Source organism: Ochotona curzoniae, unplaced genomic scaffold (genome assembly GCF_017591425.1).
Source record: "Ochotona curzoniae isolate NIBS_2020 unplaced genomic scaffold, NIBS_Ocur_1.0 contig_1014, whole genome shotgun sequence".
NCBI lineage: Eukaryota > Metazoa > Chordata > Mammalia > Lagomorpha > Ochotonidae > Ochotona > Ochotona curzoniae.
This window is the reverse complement of record NW_024464920.1, coordinates 403,839-421,316: the sequence shown is the minus strand read 5'-3', so window position 1 is coordinate 421,316 and position 17,478 is coordinate 403,839. Positions and strand designations below refer to the sequence as shown.

General features: G+C 54.7%; 1 protein-coding gene across 1 annotated transcript; it reads left to right on the top strand.

The window, feature by feature from the left end:
- Nucleotides 1–3,099: 3,099 nt before the first annotated feature.
- DDX23 (DEAD-box helicase 23) lies at nt 3,100–17,224 on the top strand. The gene is made up of 17 exons (XM_040978454.1): nt 3,100–3,178; nt 6,929–7,137; nt 7,857–7,961; nt 9,689–9,782; nt 9,888–9,953; nt 10,432–10,570; nt 10,831–10,964; nt 11,062–11,174; nt 11,387–11,530; nt 11,660–11,885; nt 12,220–12,365; nt 12,715–12,892; nt 13,861–14,103; nt 14,738–14,889; nt 15,073–15,181; nt 15,805–15,979; nt 16,390–17,224. The coding sequence occupies exons 2-17, from the start codon at nt 6,929–6,931 to the stop codon at nt 16,611–16,613; spliced, it is 2,457 nt and encodes an 818-aa protein (XP_040834388.1). The 5' UTR covers nt 3,100–3,178; the 3' UTR covers nt 16,614–17,224.
- Nucleotides 17,225–17,478: the final 254 nt, after the last annotated feature.

The window sequence follows — 17,478 nt, the reverse complement described above, 5'->3', positions numbered from 1 at the left end:
CTTGGAGTGGCGAAATTAGCAGCAATTTATAACTGTTGAACTATCAAAACCAGCTGAGCAAGACCCTCGGAGCATGCCCCACACCGGGGGCCTGGGGCAGGTGGGAGACTGGGTGGGCTTCTCCCTTAGGATCCCCTTTGCCTCAGATACATGAAGGAAACAATATGGAACTAGTGGTCTTGCCCATTTTCCTGTGGCCCTTGAACCTTTTTACCCTAGTTGGCTGGGTGAGGATTGTCAAAAATATAGTGAAAAAAATGGAAAAACAAAATAAATGTGCAATCTCAACAATTAAAATATTTTTTTTATTTTTGTGGGCCTGACACAATGATTTAATGGCTAAATCCTCACCTTGCAAGCACCAGGATCCCATATGGGTGCACCTGTGTGGGAGACCTGGAAGAAGCTCCTGGCTCCTGGCTTCAGATCAGCTCAGTTCTGGCCGTTGTGGCCATTTCAGGAGTGACCTAGTGGATGGAAGATCTTTCTGTCTCTCCTTCTCTCTGTAGATCTGCTTTTTCAATAAAAATAAATAAATTTTCTTTTAAATAGGTATTTTACATATTTGAAAGGCAGAGTAACAGAGAAGAAGAGACCTAGCAAGAGGTTTTTTCCCACTCATTGGTTACTCCCCACACGGCTGTCTCTCCTTCTCTGGGCTGGGCCAGACCGGAAGCAGGACCCCAGAACTCCGTTTGCATCTCCCATGTTGGTGGCAGGAGCTCAGACATCGTGAGTCATCTTCTGTGCTTTGCCAGATGCACTGGCAGGATCAGAAACAGCAGCCGGGGCTTGGCTTGATTGCTCTCAGATAAGGGATCTGAGTCTCAAGTGACAGTTGACCCATTGCCCCGTAAGTGGCATCCTTTAAGCTCAATGTTTTGCATGTGACGTATCAGAGGAAACCCTGCCACTGTGAGCGTAAAAAGTTGCGCGGTGTTTCTAGGTGCCACCTGACTCATCTTTAAAGGGGCAAGGCTGTTGTGTATCAGGTGAAGCCACCACCTGTGGTGCTAGAATGCCATATAGATGCCCAGTTTGAGTCCTGGATGCTCCACTTCCAACCCAGCTCCCTGCCAACGTGCCTGGGGAAGCAGTAGAGGATGTGTTTGGGTCTCGGCACTCCCATGGGAGACCCCCAAGGAAGCTTCTGGTTATTGGTGTCAGTCTGGCCCAGTGACTATTTGGGATGGAATATCTGCAGCGGCCAGGAGCTAGGGAAAGAACACGAACTCTGGAGTTCTGAGTCTTGTCTTTTACCCATTTGGCTTTTGAAAGCACAATTCATCTTTCTGGGCTTCAACCTCCTTCTCAGGAAATGCACATAGCACCCATCTCACATTGCTAGGAGAACCAAGTAAAATAAGTAATGTAGGTTGGGTCCAGCACAAAGCCGGACCCTTAGAACATTCCAAAATTGGAGACCCTGTGGTGTGGCCTAGCAGCTAAAGTCCTTGCCTTCAGTGCACTGGGATCCCTTATGGGCGCCAGGTTCTAATCCCAGCGGCCCCACTTCCCATCCAGTTCCCTGCTTGTGGCCTGGCAAAGTAGTCAAGGACGGCCCAAAGCCTTGGGACCCTGCACCTGCATGGGAGACCCAGAAGAGGCTCTGGGCTCCTGGCTTCAGATCAGCACAGCACCGGCTGTTGCAGTCACTTAGGGAGTGAATCATCTGACGGATGATCTTCCTCTCTGCCTCTCCTCCTCTCTGCATATCTGACTTTGCAATAAAAATAAATAAATCGCGGTGGCGCAAGTGGTTAAGGTCCTCGCCTAGCACGCCCGGGATCCCATATGGGCGCCGGTTCTATCCTGGCAGCCCTGCTTTCCTTCCAGCTCCCTGCCTGTGGCCTGGGAAAGCAGTCGAGGTCGGCCCAAAGCTTTGGGACCCTGCATCCGCGTGTGGGAGACCCGGAAGAGGCTCCTGGCTTCGGATCGGCATAGCATCGGCCATTGCGCTCACTTGGGGAGTGAATCATCGGATGGAAGATCTTCCTCTCTGTATATCCGCCTTTCCAATAAAAAATAATAAAAATAAATCTTAAAAAATAAATAAATAAATCATTAAAAAACAAAAATTCCCAAATTGTAGCTGCGGCCCGGCAGTTGAAGCCTGGCCTTGTCCCGAGTCCCATTCTGGGAGGGGAGAGCCCTCTGGTGTTAATTCGGCGAACGACACCCCACGAGACCTCGGACTTGAGTTGCCTGCAGTTCCTTTTGGGGTACAAGTGCGGAAGTAGTCCCAGCGAGCAGCTGGAGAGAGGCGCATCCCAGGGCCACCCTAGGCTATTGCGCACGATGCTCACGGCTTTGGGATAATCTGGGTCTACCTCGAGGCTCTGCTTGGAAACTGAACACATTGGAAGAGGATAAAAATAGAGCTCTGGCAAGCTTAAGATAGCGAAACAGTAAGGAAGGAGGCATTAGACACTTGTGGCTATCTACTATACAGTCCCGGAAGCTGTAATGCTCTTTTGGTTTGGTTTGGCTTTGAAGGGCCAGTCAGAAGCCGGAAAGACCACCGAGAGGCAAAATGAGCATCCAGTGGGAGACTGAGGCCAGGGGGTGGGGAAAAGAAACGCAAATACTCAAGCAGCCCGTTTGAAAGGCGAGCCGGGGCCAGCCTCCGGTCACGCTCCTGAGTTCTCACAGCAGTGGGATCTGGCCGGGACGTCCACCCCGAGGAGCCAGCAGGTCACACGGGCCCGAGGCTGGCTCGGTTCGGCGCTGTAAAATGGATGAGAACCTAAAGACATCGCCTCTTTTCCACAAACGGTATCTGCGGTCCCTGCGGTGGTCAGTCATAAACGCCGGGCTACAGAAACGGAAGGAAGCCTTGAAGCCCCTCCGCGTGTAAGGCACGGGCCGTGATGGTGCCATTGCAGCAGGTGCACTCGGCCAGAGGAGCCCACCGGAGTCCAGCTCATCGCCAGCGTCCCTCAGAGCCTGAGGAACTACATTGCCCAGCGGCCTCTGCGGCCCGCGGGAGGCGCTCGCGCCGTGCATTGTGGGATTAGTAGTTCGCGGTCCCCCCATCGGCCCGAGCCTTCCGGCGGCACGAACTCGCCTTCCCAGCTTGCCGCGCGGCACGGGGTTGCCTCTGGGCGACCAGGAAACAGGAAAGATGGCGGCTGTTCGGCGACGTTGAGGCCGCGTTGGGCGGTTCCGACTCAGGGTGGTGAGTCCCCAGGTGGTGGAGGTGGTTCTCTCAAGCCCGTAAAGAAGGCACGAGTCGGGGGCATGGCTGCGGCCCCTGCCTCCGGGAGGATGCGCGGAGGAACGCCTCGGGGAAGGGGCTCGAGCGCCGGGGCGCGGGCCTCGGGGGCCGTGCTGACTGCTGGGGCCCAGGCCACGTTCTGCACGGTGTTCCGGGCTCGGAGCTCGGGCTGCCGGCGCAGTGCCCGCGGTGCCCGCGGTGCCCCAAGCCTGGACCGCCCTCCGTGCTGCTCCAGCCCTGGGGGCGATCGCACTGTTACTCAGGTCCTCCCAGCGGCCCCCGGACTTTTCCCGCCTCCGGGCCGGTCAGTGTGCGGTCTCTTCTGAATTGCACAGATCATACCCATCCCCCGCCCGAGGGCCCCGGAGCCGCTTTCTCGGGGGGCCTTCCACACCCCTTTTATGACACGTCAAAGGAGAGCGCTCCTTTGCAGGCTCTCTCATAGTTCCCTTGTTCTGGCCTGTGTTCGCAGCCCCTCCATTGTCCCGAAGCATCCAGTGGGATTGCCCTTCCTGCTCTACCTCACCCAGCGCCCTGCACTGCCTTGTGGGTGCTGCTAGACGCTTGATAAATACTTCACAGAGTGGCTGCAGGCCAGGAGCCAGGAGCCAGGAGCCAGGAACCTCTTCCAGGTCTCCCACGCAGGTTCAGGGTCCCAAAGACTCTGGACCACCCTCTGCTGCTTTCACAGGTCACAAGCGGGGAGCTGGATGGGAAGTGGAGCTGCTGGGATTAGAACCAGCACCCTCGTGGGGTGCTTGTGCTTATAGTCAGAGTATTAGCCAGTTGAGCCATCGCATAAGCCCCAGCGCAGTCACTTCTTACCATCGAATCGCTTCACATAACTTGGGTGGTGTTTGACACATGTGACCACCTCCCTCCTGGAAGCATGTTTTTGGTGTCTGTGTTGCTTTCTTTATTTGAGAAAAACTGTCTTCTCGCTGTTGCTGGTTTTTTTCCTCTATTTTTCTTTTAAGATTTATTTATTTTTATTGCAAAGTCAGATATACAGAAAGGAAGAGAGACAGGGAGGAAGATCTTCTGTCCGATGATTCACTGCCCAAGTGACCGCAACGGCTGTGCCGATCCAAAGACAGGAGCTTCTTCCGGGTCTCCCACGTGGGTGCAGGGTCCCAAGGCTTTGGGCCGTCCTCGACTGCTTTCCCAGGCCACAAGCAGGGAGCTGCATGGGAAGTGGGGCCACTGGAATTAGAACCAGCACCTATATGGGATCCTGGTGTGTTCTATGTGAGAACTTTAGCCGCTACGCTATCGTGCCGGGCCCTTTTCCTGTAACTTCTACGGTGACTGACTTGTGTCGCAGAGCTCAGTGCTGGGTCCTGTTTATTATTTATTTTTTTACTGCAAAGGCAGCGTTACAGAGAGAAAAAAAAAAAAAAAAAAGAGACACACAGATCTTCCATCCATTGGTTCACTCCTTCAATAGCCACAGCAGCTGGAGCTGGGCTGGTCTGAAGCCAGGAGCTTCTTCTGGGTCTCTCACTTGGGTGCAGGGGCCCAAGGACATGGGACCAGCCTTTGCTGCGGGAGTGGATAGGAATGGAGCAGCGGGGACTTGAACCAGAGGCCATAAGGGAGGTAGTGCAGGTGGAGGTTTAATTCAGTAAGCGGCATGTCCCCTGTTTATGACCTGTACTTTCCAATGAGGTGATCTCGTTTAGTGTTCTGTGCCTTTAAAAAAGTATTGCTTTGTGACCCACATTGTTGTCTCGAGACTGTGTTGCGTGCCAGGCATGTGTTTGCATCTGCCTGCTAAGAATGATCTCCTTGTTGTCTCACAGACCACATCCCCAGCGTGGCCGCCGTGGAACTTTACGTTTCACCCTAAAGCTCTTTCATCACCAGTCTTTGATTAATTCACAATTAGCAGATAAAACTAATAGAATATTCAGACCACAAATTTCAGTTTCTTGTTTTTTTAAAGATTTGATATTGTAGGGACCAGTATGATGACTCAGTTGGTTAATTTAGCCTCTTTTTTGCAAGTGCTGGGATCACATATGGGCGCTGGCTGCTCCACTTCTCATGCAGCTCCCTGCTTGTGGCCTGGGAAAGCAGTGGAGGACGGCCCAAAGCCTTGGGACCCTGCACCCGTGTGGGAGACCCGGAAGAAGCTCCTGGCTTTGGATTGGCTCAGCTGTGGCCTTTGAGGCCATTTGGGGAGTGAACTGGGGCATGGAAGAACTTTCTCTCAGTTTTTCCTTTTCTCTGTAAACCTGCCTTTCCACCAAGAAATAATAAAATAAGTAAATAAAAAAGAATATGCAAAAAAAAATGGAACTGTTTTGGTTTCTCTTTTGAGCTTTCTAAAGGGCTCAAGTATATATATATATATATATAGACTGATCCTGCTTGATTGGTCTGATAAACTCCCTAGACAAGCACTATATGATATTTTTAGGAATATTGGATACAGTAACACTTGTTTTAGTATTTTGTAGTCTGGTTGCAAAAGTATGTATTCATTGTACACATTTAGAGAGGGGTGTGTGTCAGAGAATCCCAAGACTGACAGGCCCCACTGGAAAGACAGATCTATACAGAGAAAGATCTTTCATACACTGGTTTATTCCCCAAGTGGCCACAACAGCCAGTGGTAAGCTGATCTGAAGCCAGGAGCTTCTTCCAGGTTACCCACCTGAGTACAGGGCCCCAAAGGCTTGGCCATCCTCCGCTACTTTCCCAGATCACAAACTGGGAGCTGGATGGGAAGTGTAGCTGCCAGGATACGAACCAGCGTCCATATGAGATCCTGGCACTTGCAAGGCAGAGTATAAACCAACTGAGCTATCGTTCTGTGGCTCTAGGTATAGTACTTCTAAAGTTCATGGGGAGGGCCTGGCGAGATGGCCTAGCGGCTAAAATCCTCATCTTGAACGCGCCAGGATCCCATATGGGCGCAGGCTCTAATCCCGGCAGCCCCACTTCCCATGCAGCTCCCTGCTTGTGGCCTGGGAAAGCAGTCGAGGACGGCCCAAAGCTTTGGGACCCTGCACCCGTGTGGGAGACCCGGAAGAAGTTCCTGGATCCTGGCTTTGGATCAGCATAGCATCGGCCATTGCGCTCACTTGGGGAGTGAATCATCGGATGGAAGATCTTCCTCTCTGTCTCTTCTCCTCTCTGTATATCTGACTTTGCAATAAAAATAAATAAATAAATCTTTTTAAAAAAATCAATAAAGAAAAAAAACTTAAAAAAAAAATCAATAAAGTTCATGGGGAAAGGAGCTGCCTGGCGGTTGGGGTGCTGCTGAGGACCCTTGCATCTGATCACAGTTCATTCCTGCTTCTGGCTTCCTGGTAATGTGGACCCCAGGAAGCAGCAGGTGCTGGCCCAGCAGCCGGGTGCCTGCCGCCCCCATGGAGGCAGCGTGGAGCTGCCGCTTCGGGTGTTGCAGGCATCTGTGGAGTGAACCCATGTCTGTCCGTCTGTGCCTTTCGATCGATAAGTAGATACGTATGTCTCCGAAGTTTGTGAGAGATGTATACTTTCCAAACCTACGTATGGGTTTTCATCTTTTTTTTTGCGCCAAAATGACCATTTTTACATTCCGGGTCCCAAGAAGCTTAGTTGCAGCTTCCTCATCTGTAAGATGGGTGCAGTGTCAGATCTATCTCGATGGGTGAACTGCTTCAGATCAGCTTAGGGTGGTGCCCGGTATATGAGAAGCATTCGTCTTGCCCACAACAGATGGCAGGAGAGCTGGCTGACAAGAAGGACCGTGATGTGTCACCTTCCAAGGAGGAAAGGAAGCGATCGCGGACTCCTGAGCGAGAGCGGGATAGAGAGCGAGACCGGAAGTCTTCACCTTCCAAGGAGCGGAAGCGGCATCGCTCCAGGGACAGACGGCGAGGAGGCAGCCGCTCCCGCTCGCGCTCCCGCTCCAAGTCTACGGAGAGGTAAGGGTCGCGTGTGTCAGCTGCAACGGCAGGGGCACACCTCACACTTTTTAAATTCTTGGTTCTTTTTTTTTTTTTTAGAGAGGGAGACTTTATTTTTATTGGAAAGGCAGAGACAGAGAAAGATCTCCAGCCCGATGGTTTACTCCCCAAGTGGCCGCAATGGCCAGAACTGAGCGGATCCGAAGCCAGGAGCCAGGAGCTTTGTCCTGGTCTCCCATGCAAGTGCAGGGTCCCAAGGCTTTGGGCCGTGCTCCAATATATTCCCAGGCCTCAGGCAATGAGCTGGATGGGAAGTGGAGTAGCCACGATACGAACCGGCGCTCTTAGGGGATCCTGGGGCGTGTGCAAGGCGAGGATTTTGCCACTGAGCCATAGCACCGGGCCCTTGGTTCTTGTGACGTGTCCCGTGTCAGGCTTCTGCCTTTGATGAGTTAGTGTGCCTCAGCCCAGCCGGGCTTGCGGGTGGATCGGGTTTCTGCGGTGGCCCAGCCCTGAAAGGGCCCTTGGGAGAGGGAGGTGCGGGTGATCCGAGAGGAAGGTTCGCTTGCTCTGTTGGTGCACCAGCAGGCTGTAAGGTCCTTGTGGACTGTCCTTGCACGTACCCCAGTTAGAATGCACTTTTTTGGAGAGTGCAGTGCCTCTCCCTTCCTCGGGGCCACAGGGAAGCAAGGTACTTCGGAAAGAGGAGAGGACTTCTCCCATCTACTGTCTCGCAGAGAACGGCGGCACCGGGAACGGGACAAGGAGCGGGATCGGAGTAAGAAGGACCGCGACCGAGACAAGGATGGGCACAGGCGGGACAAGGACCGGAAGCGCTCCAGGTACGGAGGCTGTACGGGTGGGAGTAGGGGGGGTGCTCCCTGTGCTCCCTGGATTCAGCGCTATAAGAAGGTGCTCACCTACTGGGAATTCATGCAGAACTGTCATCGGCTGCTTCTTCTTCTTTCTTAAGATTTATTTTATTTTTTGTTGAAAAGTCAGATATGCAGAGAAGAGACAGAGAGGAACGTCTTCTGTCCGATGATTCACTCCCCAAGTGGCCCTAATGGCCGGAGCTGAGCTGATCCTAAGCCAGGAACCAGGAACTTCCTCCAGGTCTCCCACACAGTGCAGAGGCCAAAGGACTTGGGCTGTCCTCCACTGCTTTCCCAAGTCATAAGCAGGGAAGTGGATAGGAAGTGGAGCAGCCAGCAACCATCTGGGATACCGACTCTGCAAGCTGGAGGATTAGCCTGGGAGCCCCTGCACTGGCCCCTTTAATTTTATTTTTTAAATATTTATTTATTTATTTGAAAGACTTAGGAGATGAGGAGAGAGAGAGATCGTTCATTGCTGGTTCAATTCCCAAGTGGCCACAGTAGCCAGGGCTGATCTAGGAACATCATTTGGGTGGTAGAGCCCAAGCATTCCTCCATTGCTTTTCCCAGGTTATCAGTTGGGAGCTGGATTGTAAATGGAGCAGTTGGACTCAAACCCCATGCCATGCCAGCGTTGCAAGTAGCAGCAGCCTTACGTGCTGTACTGCAACTCCAGCCTCTCTTATTTCATGTTTATTTGTAAGCCAAAGACTCCGAGAGGAACAGACAGAGCTCCTTCGTCTGCTGGTTCATCTCGCAGACGGCCGCCGTAAGCCAGGGCCAGGCCAAGGCCAGGTGTCGGAGGCTCATCCAGGTCTCCCGCTGGGGGCACGTGTGAGCAGGAAGCTGGATCCTGAGCTGAGTAGCTGGGATCCACACTCCTGCTTTAACTGCTGCCCCCAGCGTAGGCCCTGTGTGTCTTGTTCAGAAAGTATAATGGTTAGTGAAGTCACAGTGCTTTAACGCTTAATTCGTTTTGAGAATTCAGAAACTAGTTTGAAGAGATGACCAGCCCGTCAGATACCCCTTTTGGCCCATTAGCTAATTCAGTTTCCCGCACAGCATATGCATTTGCTGTGGTGGTTTAATGTCCTAGTGCCTTGATCTCTCGTCTGTAAGCTTTTTTCTTTAAAGATCTATTTTATTTAGTTGAAAGCAGAGAGATCTCCCATCCACTGGTTGATTCCACAAATGGCTGAAGTAGCTAGAGCTAGTCTGGCCTGAAGCCAGGAGTCAGGAGTGTCTTCCAGGTCTCTCGTGTGGGTCTGTGGGTCCAGGCATTTGGGCTGTCTCCTGCTGTTTTCCCAGGCCACAGCAGGAAGCTCAAGTGGAGCAGTCAGGACGTTAACCAGTGCCTACATGGGACTGTGGTGCTGCAGGTCAGGGGTCCGCACCACGACACTGGCTGTGAGGGGCGTGTCTTTAATGTGCACCTGATGTGTCATCCGTCATGAAAGTGCATGTCACAAAGGAGATTTGTCTCAGGAAAGGAGAGTCAGATAGAGTAGGGCCAAGACAGGCCGCAAGTAGCTCTGTGTGCTGCTAAGAGAACATTGGGACACGATGAATGAGTGTGGGCCAGTCTTGGTACATCAGGGGGCATGTCCATCTTGGTTTTGGGGCTCAGCCTGATTCTCCTCCAGTTCTGGGGAAGACAGCATGTGGAACCTCCCTGGTACTTTTCTGTACAGCTTATCTCCTGGTCGAGGAAAAGATTTTAAATCTCGGAAGGATAGAGACTCGAAGAAGGATGAAGAAGATGAGCATGGGGATAAGAAACCTAAGGTAAAGGAGAGGAAGGTGTTTTAATGTTCTTTAACTTAGGCCCTGCTTTCGGGCTGGTTTAAGGCAGGGAGCCCTGACAGACCGAAGTCCTGTCTTCCTCTTCAGATCCAGCCATTGTCCCTGGAGGAACTTCTGGCCAAGAAGAAGGCTGAGGAAGAAGCTGAGGCCAAGGTGAGAACCTGGGAGCATGGGCTGCCCTGGAATGCTGGCCTGGGTAACAGAAATGCCTTTTGTCTCAGTCCTGCTGAGGGGGAGCCAGAAATCGAGGTGTCGGTAGGGTTGTTTCCTTGTCTGTTCTCTGTCTCCCATTGGTGTCTTCCCTGTGTACCCCAATTTCCTCCTCCTGTAAGGAGGCCCCCCCACATCATTTTAACCCAGTCACCTCTCAAAGGCCTTGCCTGCAAGCACATCCTGGGTGCAGAGGCTGGGGCTTCAGCATACTTAGATTTGAGGCAGGAGTTGGGCGCAGACAGTTTAGGCCGTCGAGGATCCAAGGCCTGTTGGCGTTCTTAATCGGTGTAGCACCTGAGCGAGCGTGGCTGGGCTCCCTGCCGTGTGTGACTGTGGCTGGGTCCTGCTCCCAGGTTCTGATCAGCGTCTTGTGCCCTGCGCCCGGATCCTTTATTTATGATCCCAATCTGTTTTATAGCCCAAATTCCTTTCCAAAGCAGAGCGAGAGGCGGAGGCTCTGAAGCGGCGACAGCAGGAGGTGGAGGAGCGGCAGAGGATGCTTGAGGAGGAGAGGAAGAAACGCAAGCAGTTTCAGGACTTGGGCCGGAAGATGTTGGGTTTGTTTTTCCACCTCGTGTATCCGTTAGATACGGGGCAGGGAAGGGGAAACGAGAGCACAGTGTCGCCCAGGACACTGCCCCGGAGGACGGAAGATGGTGGACAGTCACGGCGATGCCACCCGACCTCGGGTCATCGTGTTCCCCCACGCTCCGTCCGCCCTGATCTTTGCCCTGGTGTCCGTAGTCTGGGTCCCGTCCTTTCCTCTCTTGTCTTCCTGCACTGAACCCTCGGCGGTACTTGTTCCCTTGGCCTGCAGAGGACCCTCAGGAACGGGAACGTCGGGAACGCAGAGAGAGGATGGAGCGGGAGACCAACGGCAACGAGGATGAGGAAGGGCGACAGAAGATTCGGGAAGAGAAGGATAAGAGCAAGGAGCTGCATGCTATTAAGGTGCGTGCTCCCACAGCGAAACAGGGAGCCGTGGTCACCTGGCTCTTCCGGCCCCTGCCCGGGAGCCTGATGGGCTCGGTGCTGTGTCCCTGAGCAGGAGCGGTACCTGGGAGGCATCAAGAAGCGGCGCCGAACGAGGCATCTCAACGACCGCAAGTTTGTGTTTGAGTGGGATGCATCCGAGGACACGTCCATTGACTACAACCCGCTGTGAGTAGCTCTGAGGCTGCAAGTTTCGTCTTTTACACCAGGTGGCCCTAGAGAGCCTGTGGCCTCAGGAGGAGGAGTAAGTTAACCTGAGCTGGTAAAGTTGGTAGGCGACTAGTTAGCCAGCCCTGTGGGGAGGAAGGGCCTGTCCGAGGCCTGTGAGTCTCCTCCTGCTACTGTACAGCTGCTTTTGTCCTGCTCTGGCTCAATCTCAGGTACAAAGAACGGCACCAGGTGCAGTTGCTGGGGCGAGGCTTCATTGCGGGCATCGACCTGAAGCAGCAGAAGCGAGAACAGTCACGTTTCTATGGAGATCTGATGGAGAAGAGGCGAACACTGGAAGAAAAGGAGCAGGAGGAGTGAGTGATGGGTGCCGGGGGGGCTGGGCAGAACCCAGAGTCTACAGAAAGGAGTTGCAGGGCGCTGACGGCACCTACTCCCCACGTCCTCCCCATGTCCTCCTCACGTCCTCCCCACGTCCTCCCCAGGGCGAGACTCCGCAAGCTTCGCAAGAAGGAAGCCAAACAGCGCTGGGATGACCGCCACTGGTCCCAGAAGAAGTTAGACGAGATGACGGACAGGGACTGGCGGATCTTCCGTGAGGACTACAGCATCACCACGAAGGGTGGCAAGATCCCCAACCCCATCCGCTCCTGGAAAGACTCTTCTCTGCCGCCACACATCCTGGAGGTCATCGATAAGTGTGGCTACAAGGTAAGGAGGGGCAGGTCAGCGCAGGAGCCCCGAGATGGCCTTGTGTTCTGAGCAACACCCAGAGTTTGGGAATAAAGAACTCTGTGCCTTGATTGATTGGTGCCTCCTCTATTAGCGGACACTAATTATCCTCTATTATCTGCCCCTCTTTGGTGCAAGCAGTGACCTCTTGGGTCCTCCTTCCAGTGGACCAGGTGCTTGGTGTCTCCCTGTTGTACTAAAATATGTGCCCATCTTGGCAGCTGTAGCTGCCCCTGCCCATCCTGCCCTGGCAGCCGCAGCCCAGGCAGCATGTTGCTGCCTGGGCTCAGATCTTTTCTCTGGCTCACTACAGGAACCAACTCCCATCCAGCGTCAGGCAATTCCCATCGGGCTACAGAACCGTGACATCATTGGCGTGGCTGAGACTGGCAGTGGCAAGACGGCGGCCTTCCTCATCCCGCTGTTGGTGTGGATCACCACACTTCCCAAAATTGACAGGTGGGCTCAGCTGCTGTGGGTTGGAGTGGACTTTGGTGGGAAGAAAGCTACCAGTGAGGTGGCGTCGGGTTTTCTGTATCATGGCAACAAGTGCCTCTCTGCGTTCTGGGTCTAAGGGAGTGATTGGATCGTGATATCAAAGAAGCTTATGATTCTGTTGCTGACAAGGCCCACTCCCTGGCGAACTTTGCTCTCCTGGAGTCTCTGAGTTTTGAGTGGGCTGTTGCATCCTTTTGTCAACACTTCCCCCGTATCCATAGCTACCCTCAAGAGTGACTGTGTCTTCCTCCGTTTGTGAGTGCCTGAGAACCAAAGCTGATGAAGCTATGGGACACCCCATTTACCACAGGATCGAAGAGTCAGACCAGGGCCCTTACGCCATCATCCTGGCCCCCACCCGTGAGCTGGCTCAGCAGATTGAGGAAGAGACGATTAAGTTTGGGAAGCCGCTAGGCATCCGCACTGTGGCCGTCATTGGTGGCATCTCCAGAGAAGACCAGGGCTTCCGGCTACGCATGGGCTGTGAGGTTTGTTTGCCTGGACAGTGGCCAGCCCGCTGGCTGGGAAATCTCTGTTCTGGTTTCTTAAATAGATGTGCAGCGAAAATTTAAGAAGGGGCCTGCCTATATATAAGTTCTTCTTTATTCTTATTACTTTTTAAATTTAACTGTATGTATTTGAAAGAGTGACAGAGAGAGAGACAGAGCGAGCTCACTTTCCAAGTGTTCACAACAGCCAGCCCTGGGCCAGGCTCGAGTCAGGAGCCAGGAGTGCCATCTGAGCCTCCGTGTGGGTGGCAGGTGCCCAGGCACCTGTGCCATTCTCTGCTGTTTGCCCAGGCACAGTAGCAGAAGGATGGATCCAGAGCAGACAGCTTGGTCTTCACCCACTGCTCTGATGTGGTATGCTGGCATCACCAGTGGCAGCTTAACCTGTGGTGCCACAGTGTCTGCCCCTGTGAGCCATTATTAACCCAAAATGTATGCAACAGGGGCTGTGTGGCACACAGTACGTGTTGTGAAAGCTCATTAAACCTCCCAGGGACCGCATCAGAATGCCATTTCCATTTCATAGATGAAACTGAGGCTCGTCTGAATTTTAAGTCTGTCCAAAGTGAAGCACAGACTGGCAGTGGGCAGAGCGGAGATTCACGTCCCCAGTGGCCTGCCAGACCTCACCACTGTGTTGGCTGCTGGAGAAAAGGGGGGAGGTTGGTTGGTTGGTTGGTTTTGTTTTTTTATAAGAAGTCAGCCTGCCGCCATTAAGCCTTGTGCAGACCTCTGAGGATAACTCGTTTATTCCACCCCTCTACAGTATTCCTTAATCTCGCTTCTAAGAAAATTCTCTGTGGAAGAGTTTAAGGGAGTGATTTCATTGCCAGTTCTTAGGAACCCTTGCTGCCCAGCACGACCGGAAGGGCGGTCTGCATTCCTTAGCTGATGGCAGGAGAAGGGCCTGCCTGTGGGCTCCCGTGTGATCACACTGTCCCCCCCAGATTGTGATTGCTACCCCGGGGCGTCTGATTGACGTGCTGGAGAACCGCTACCTCGTGCTGAGCCGCTGCACCTACGTGGTTCTGGATGAAGCCGACAGGATGATTGACATGGGTTTTGAGCCGGATGTCCAGAAGATCCTGGAGCACATGCCCGTCAGCAACCAGAAGCCTGACACGGACGAGGCGGAGGACCCCGAGAAGATGCTGGCCAACTTTGAGTCAGGAAAGCACAAGTACCGCCAAGTAAGACTGCGCCCCTGGGCCCTCTGCCCTCCTAGCGCCCACGTCCCCATGCACTCCTCCGACGGTCCTCATGGTGGCGCTATTGAGCTTCCCCCTAAGAAATGAGTCTGGAGAGCCCAGGCTTCAGGTGCTGGCAGCTGCTGGCAGCCCTCCTGCCCTGGCATGTGAGTGCTTTGAAGAGCAGATACAGGGCAGAGAAGAGCTGCCCAAGGTGGTGAGCAAGCTGACACTGGGGCATATCTGAGACGCACTCAAGAGTCAGAGAGCTCCCATGTGGGCGTTCCATCCCCATGTGCCCGTTATGACCGGGCAGGAGCTTCATCCGGGTTTGCACATGAGTGCCAGGCTGCACCTGAGCCACCGCTCGCCGCCTCTCAGGGTCTGTCCTGGAGCCGGACGCGGGTATACTCTGACCCCAGTGTGAGCATACTAAGTGGCGTCTCACCTGCTTACCACATGCTGGGGCTGAGCTGGGGCTGAGCTGGGGCAGCGAGTGCTGCTGGGGGGCCCTGAGCTGGGGCAGCGAGTGCTGCTGGGGGGCCCTGAGCTGGGGCAGCGGGTGCTGCTGGGGGGCCCTGAGCTAGGGCAGCGGGTGCTGCTGGGGGGCCCTGAGCTGAGCCTCCTGTCTCCACAGACAGTCATGTTCACGGCAACCATGCCCCCGGCAGTGGAGCGTCTGGCCCGGAGCTACCTGCGGCGACCTGCTGTGGTGTACATCGGCTCTGCAGGCAAGCCCCACGAACGTGTTGAACAGAAGGTCTTCCTCATGTCCGAGTCAGAAAAGAGGTACAAAGGCGGCTGGTCTTGGAGCAAGAAACAGCTTCCTCCAGTGCTGGGGTGGTGCGGGGGACTGCTCTGCCATGTAGGGGAGCAGCCGAGGGCATCGAAGCCCTCAGTGTTCATGTCTCAGGGCAGGGTCTGGCATTGCACTGCTGCAGTGTCTCATCTTTTCTGTCCCTCTTTTCCCAGGAAAAAGCTGTTGGCCATCTTGGAGCAAGGCTTTGATCCACCCATCATCATCTTTGTCAACCAGAAGAAGGGTTGCGATGTGTTGGCCAAATCCCTGGAGAAGATGGGGGTATGTCCGGCAGGCCTGTGTGTGTGGTGTGGCTGTCCTTGAAGTGCACGTTGTCGGTTCTCACCTGCCCTTCAGCCAGAGGGACAGGGAGAACTGGGCAGATGCTAAGGCTCCCGGTCCATATTGTCAGCGGCAGCCAGAGCTGCCCTGGGTCTTCACCCAAGAGGCGTGGGGCCAGGGACTGGTTTTACGACCCATATTCCGGCTGGCTCCGAGGCTGTGGGACTGAGTGGGCCAAAGCTGTGTGTGTTTGCAGATGTTTGAGCAGGAATGTAACAGGGCAGGAGGGAGGCCTGAGGACCGGTGTCCTTTAGTCCTGGTGCTGGGGGCGTGAGGGCCAGCTCTCACCTCCCTGGTTCTTCGCGGTCCCTTCCTTCCATCTTCATCTCTCATTCTCTCCTGAGTCCCTTTCAGCCGTCTGACTCCCCATCTTGCCCCAGATGGCTTTGTCTTGGGCCTTGCCTGTTCCTGCCACCCCACACTGTGGTTCTCCTCCCACGTTCTTGTCCTTATCTCAGGGCCCTTCCTCTCAGCACCCTCCCTCTCTCCCGTCCCTCTTGACTGTCTTCCCGTGGTCTCATCGCCCTTATCGCCCTTACTCCGCCTTACTCCTCTTCCAACAGTACAATGCGTGTACACTGCACGGGGGGAAAGGCCAGGAGCAGCGTGAGTTTGCACTGTCCAACCTCAAGGCCGGGGCCAAAGATATCTTGGTGGCTACTGATGTGGCTGGTCGTGGTATCGACATCCAAGATGTGTCTATGGTTGTCAACTATGATATGGCCAAAAACATCGAAGGTAAGTGTGTAGAGGAAAGTAAGACTTGCCCTCTTCCCACTCCAGGACAAGGTTCCACTCTGGGGTGGGGAGACTGCTGCTGCCTCCTCTCGCGGCTCCAGGCCTGAGCTGGCCTGTCCAGTGAGGAGAGCTGTGACGTTCTCGCTCTGTCTGGGGCTGGTGGTCCAGCCTGCGACAGCCCTTCTGTCTTGAGAGGTGTGGGGAAGAACGGGGCGAGGCAGCCCTCGGTGCGGCAGGATGTGGGCTGGCGGTTGACCACAGCCAGCAGCGGGAGCAGGAGACCAGGCACCCGTGGGAAAGCGCTCCAGGGCGGGAGGGAGAGCGGACAGAGCATCTCCGAGGTGGCGCCTGGAGCCAGAGCTCAGCAGAGCGCCAGGCCCGGGCCTGAGGCTGTTTCCCCTGTCCCTCAGATTACATCCACCGCATCGGCCGCACTGGCCGAGCCGGCAAGAGTGGTGTGGCCATCACCTTCCTCACCAAAGAGGACTCTGCTGTGTTCTACGAGCTGAAGCAGGCCATCCTAGAGAGCCCGGTGTCCTCTTGTCCACCCGAGCTGGCCAACCACCCCGATGCCCAGCACAAGCCAGGAACCATCCTGACCAAGAAGCGCCGGGAAGAGACCATCTTTGCCTGACACAGCCCACTTCCTACGGCGTCAGGGCAGGAACTGAAGCTACCGGATGCCTGCTCGTCAGCACCCCCAACGTCCCTCATTCCAGGTTCTCGGACTTGGGTTATGGCGGCTTAGGAGACCATCAGACTGCCTGCTCTAGACCTCCACTCTGGGGAAGTGACCGCCAGTCCTGGCCCACTCCCAGGGACAGGGGTAGGCTCTGTGATTGTAGTGGGTTGTCAGCTCTCGGCAGACCGTGGGGGCAGCTGCTGAGCGCTGCCCATCCCTGCCCCCTCCTGGATGAAAGCCTGGCTGCCTTGGCCCAGGTGTGACTGGAGAGCACAGCAGCATCACGGTCCTAGGTGAGCCAGGAGATCTGGCCTGGTGCCGCCCGTGGACCTCAGACTCTCACCTTGGCCAGCTGCTCTCCCAGGGAGAGCCTTGGGCACTGCACGGCCCCAGCCTCGGGGTGCTGTGCACTCCAGGCATCCCTCCCCCGGGGAGTTTTTTAGTAGATGCGGGACAGGGTGAGCTGGCTGTGTTCAACTTGAAGTCACTGAGATTTCTGTTTTCTATTCTCTGAAAAGATAAGTTTGTATGTTCTGAGAATAAATATGAGTATTAAGGCTGCATCCGCTTCTAGCTGTGTCTCCCAGCTGCTCCCGATGTCACACAGGACAGGAGGGACACAGCAAGCGTTGTGCGGTTGAGGGGCTGGGAAATGCTGGTGGTCTGAGTCGGCCCTGGAGCTTGGGAGCAGCAGAAGCCATGAAAGCCGGTCACAGAGGTTCTCCCCTCCCTGGCGCTAGCCACATGCGGCTTGTGGCCCTGAACTGGCCACCAGTGGGGAACTCTTTGCAGAGGTAAAGCAGGAAGGTAACTGTAG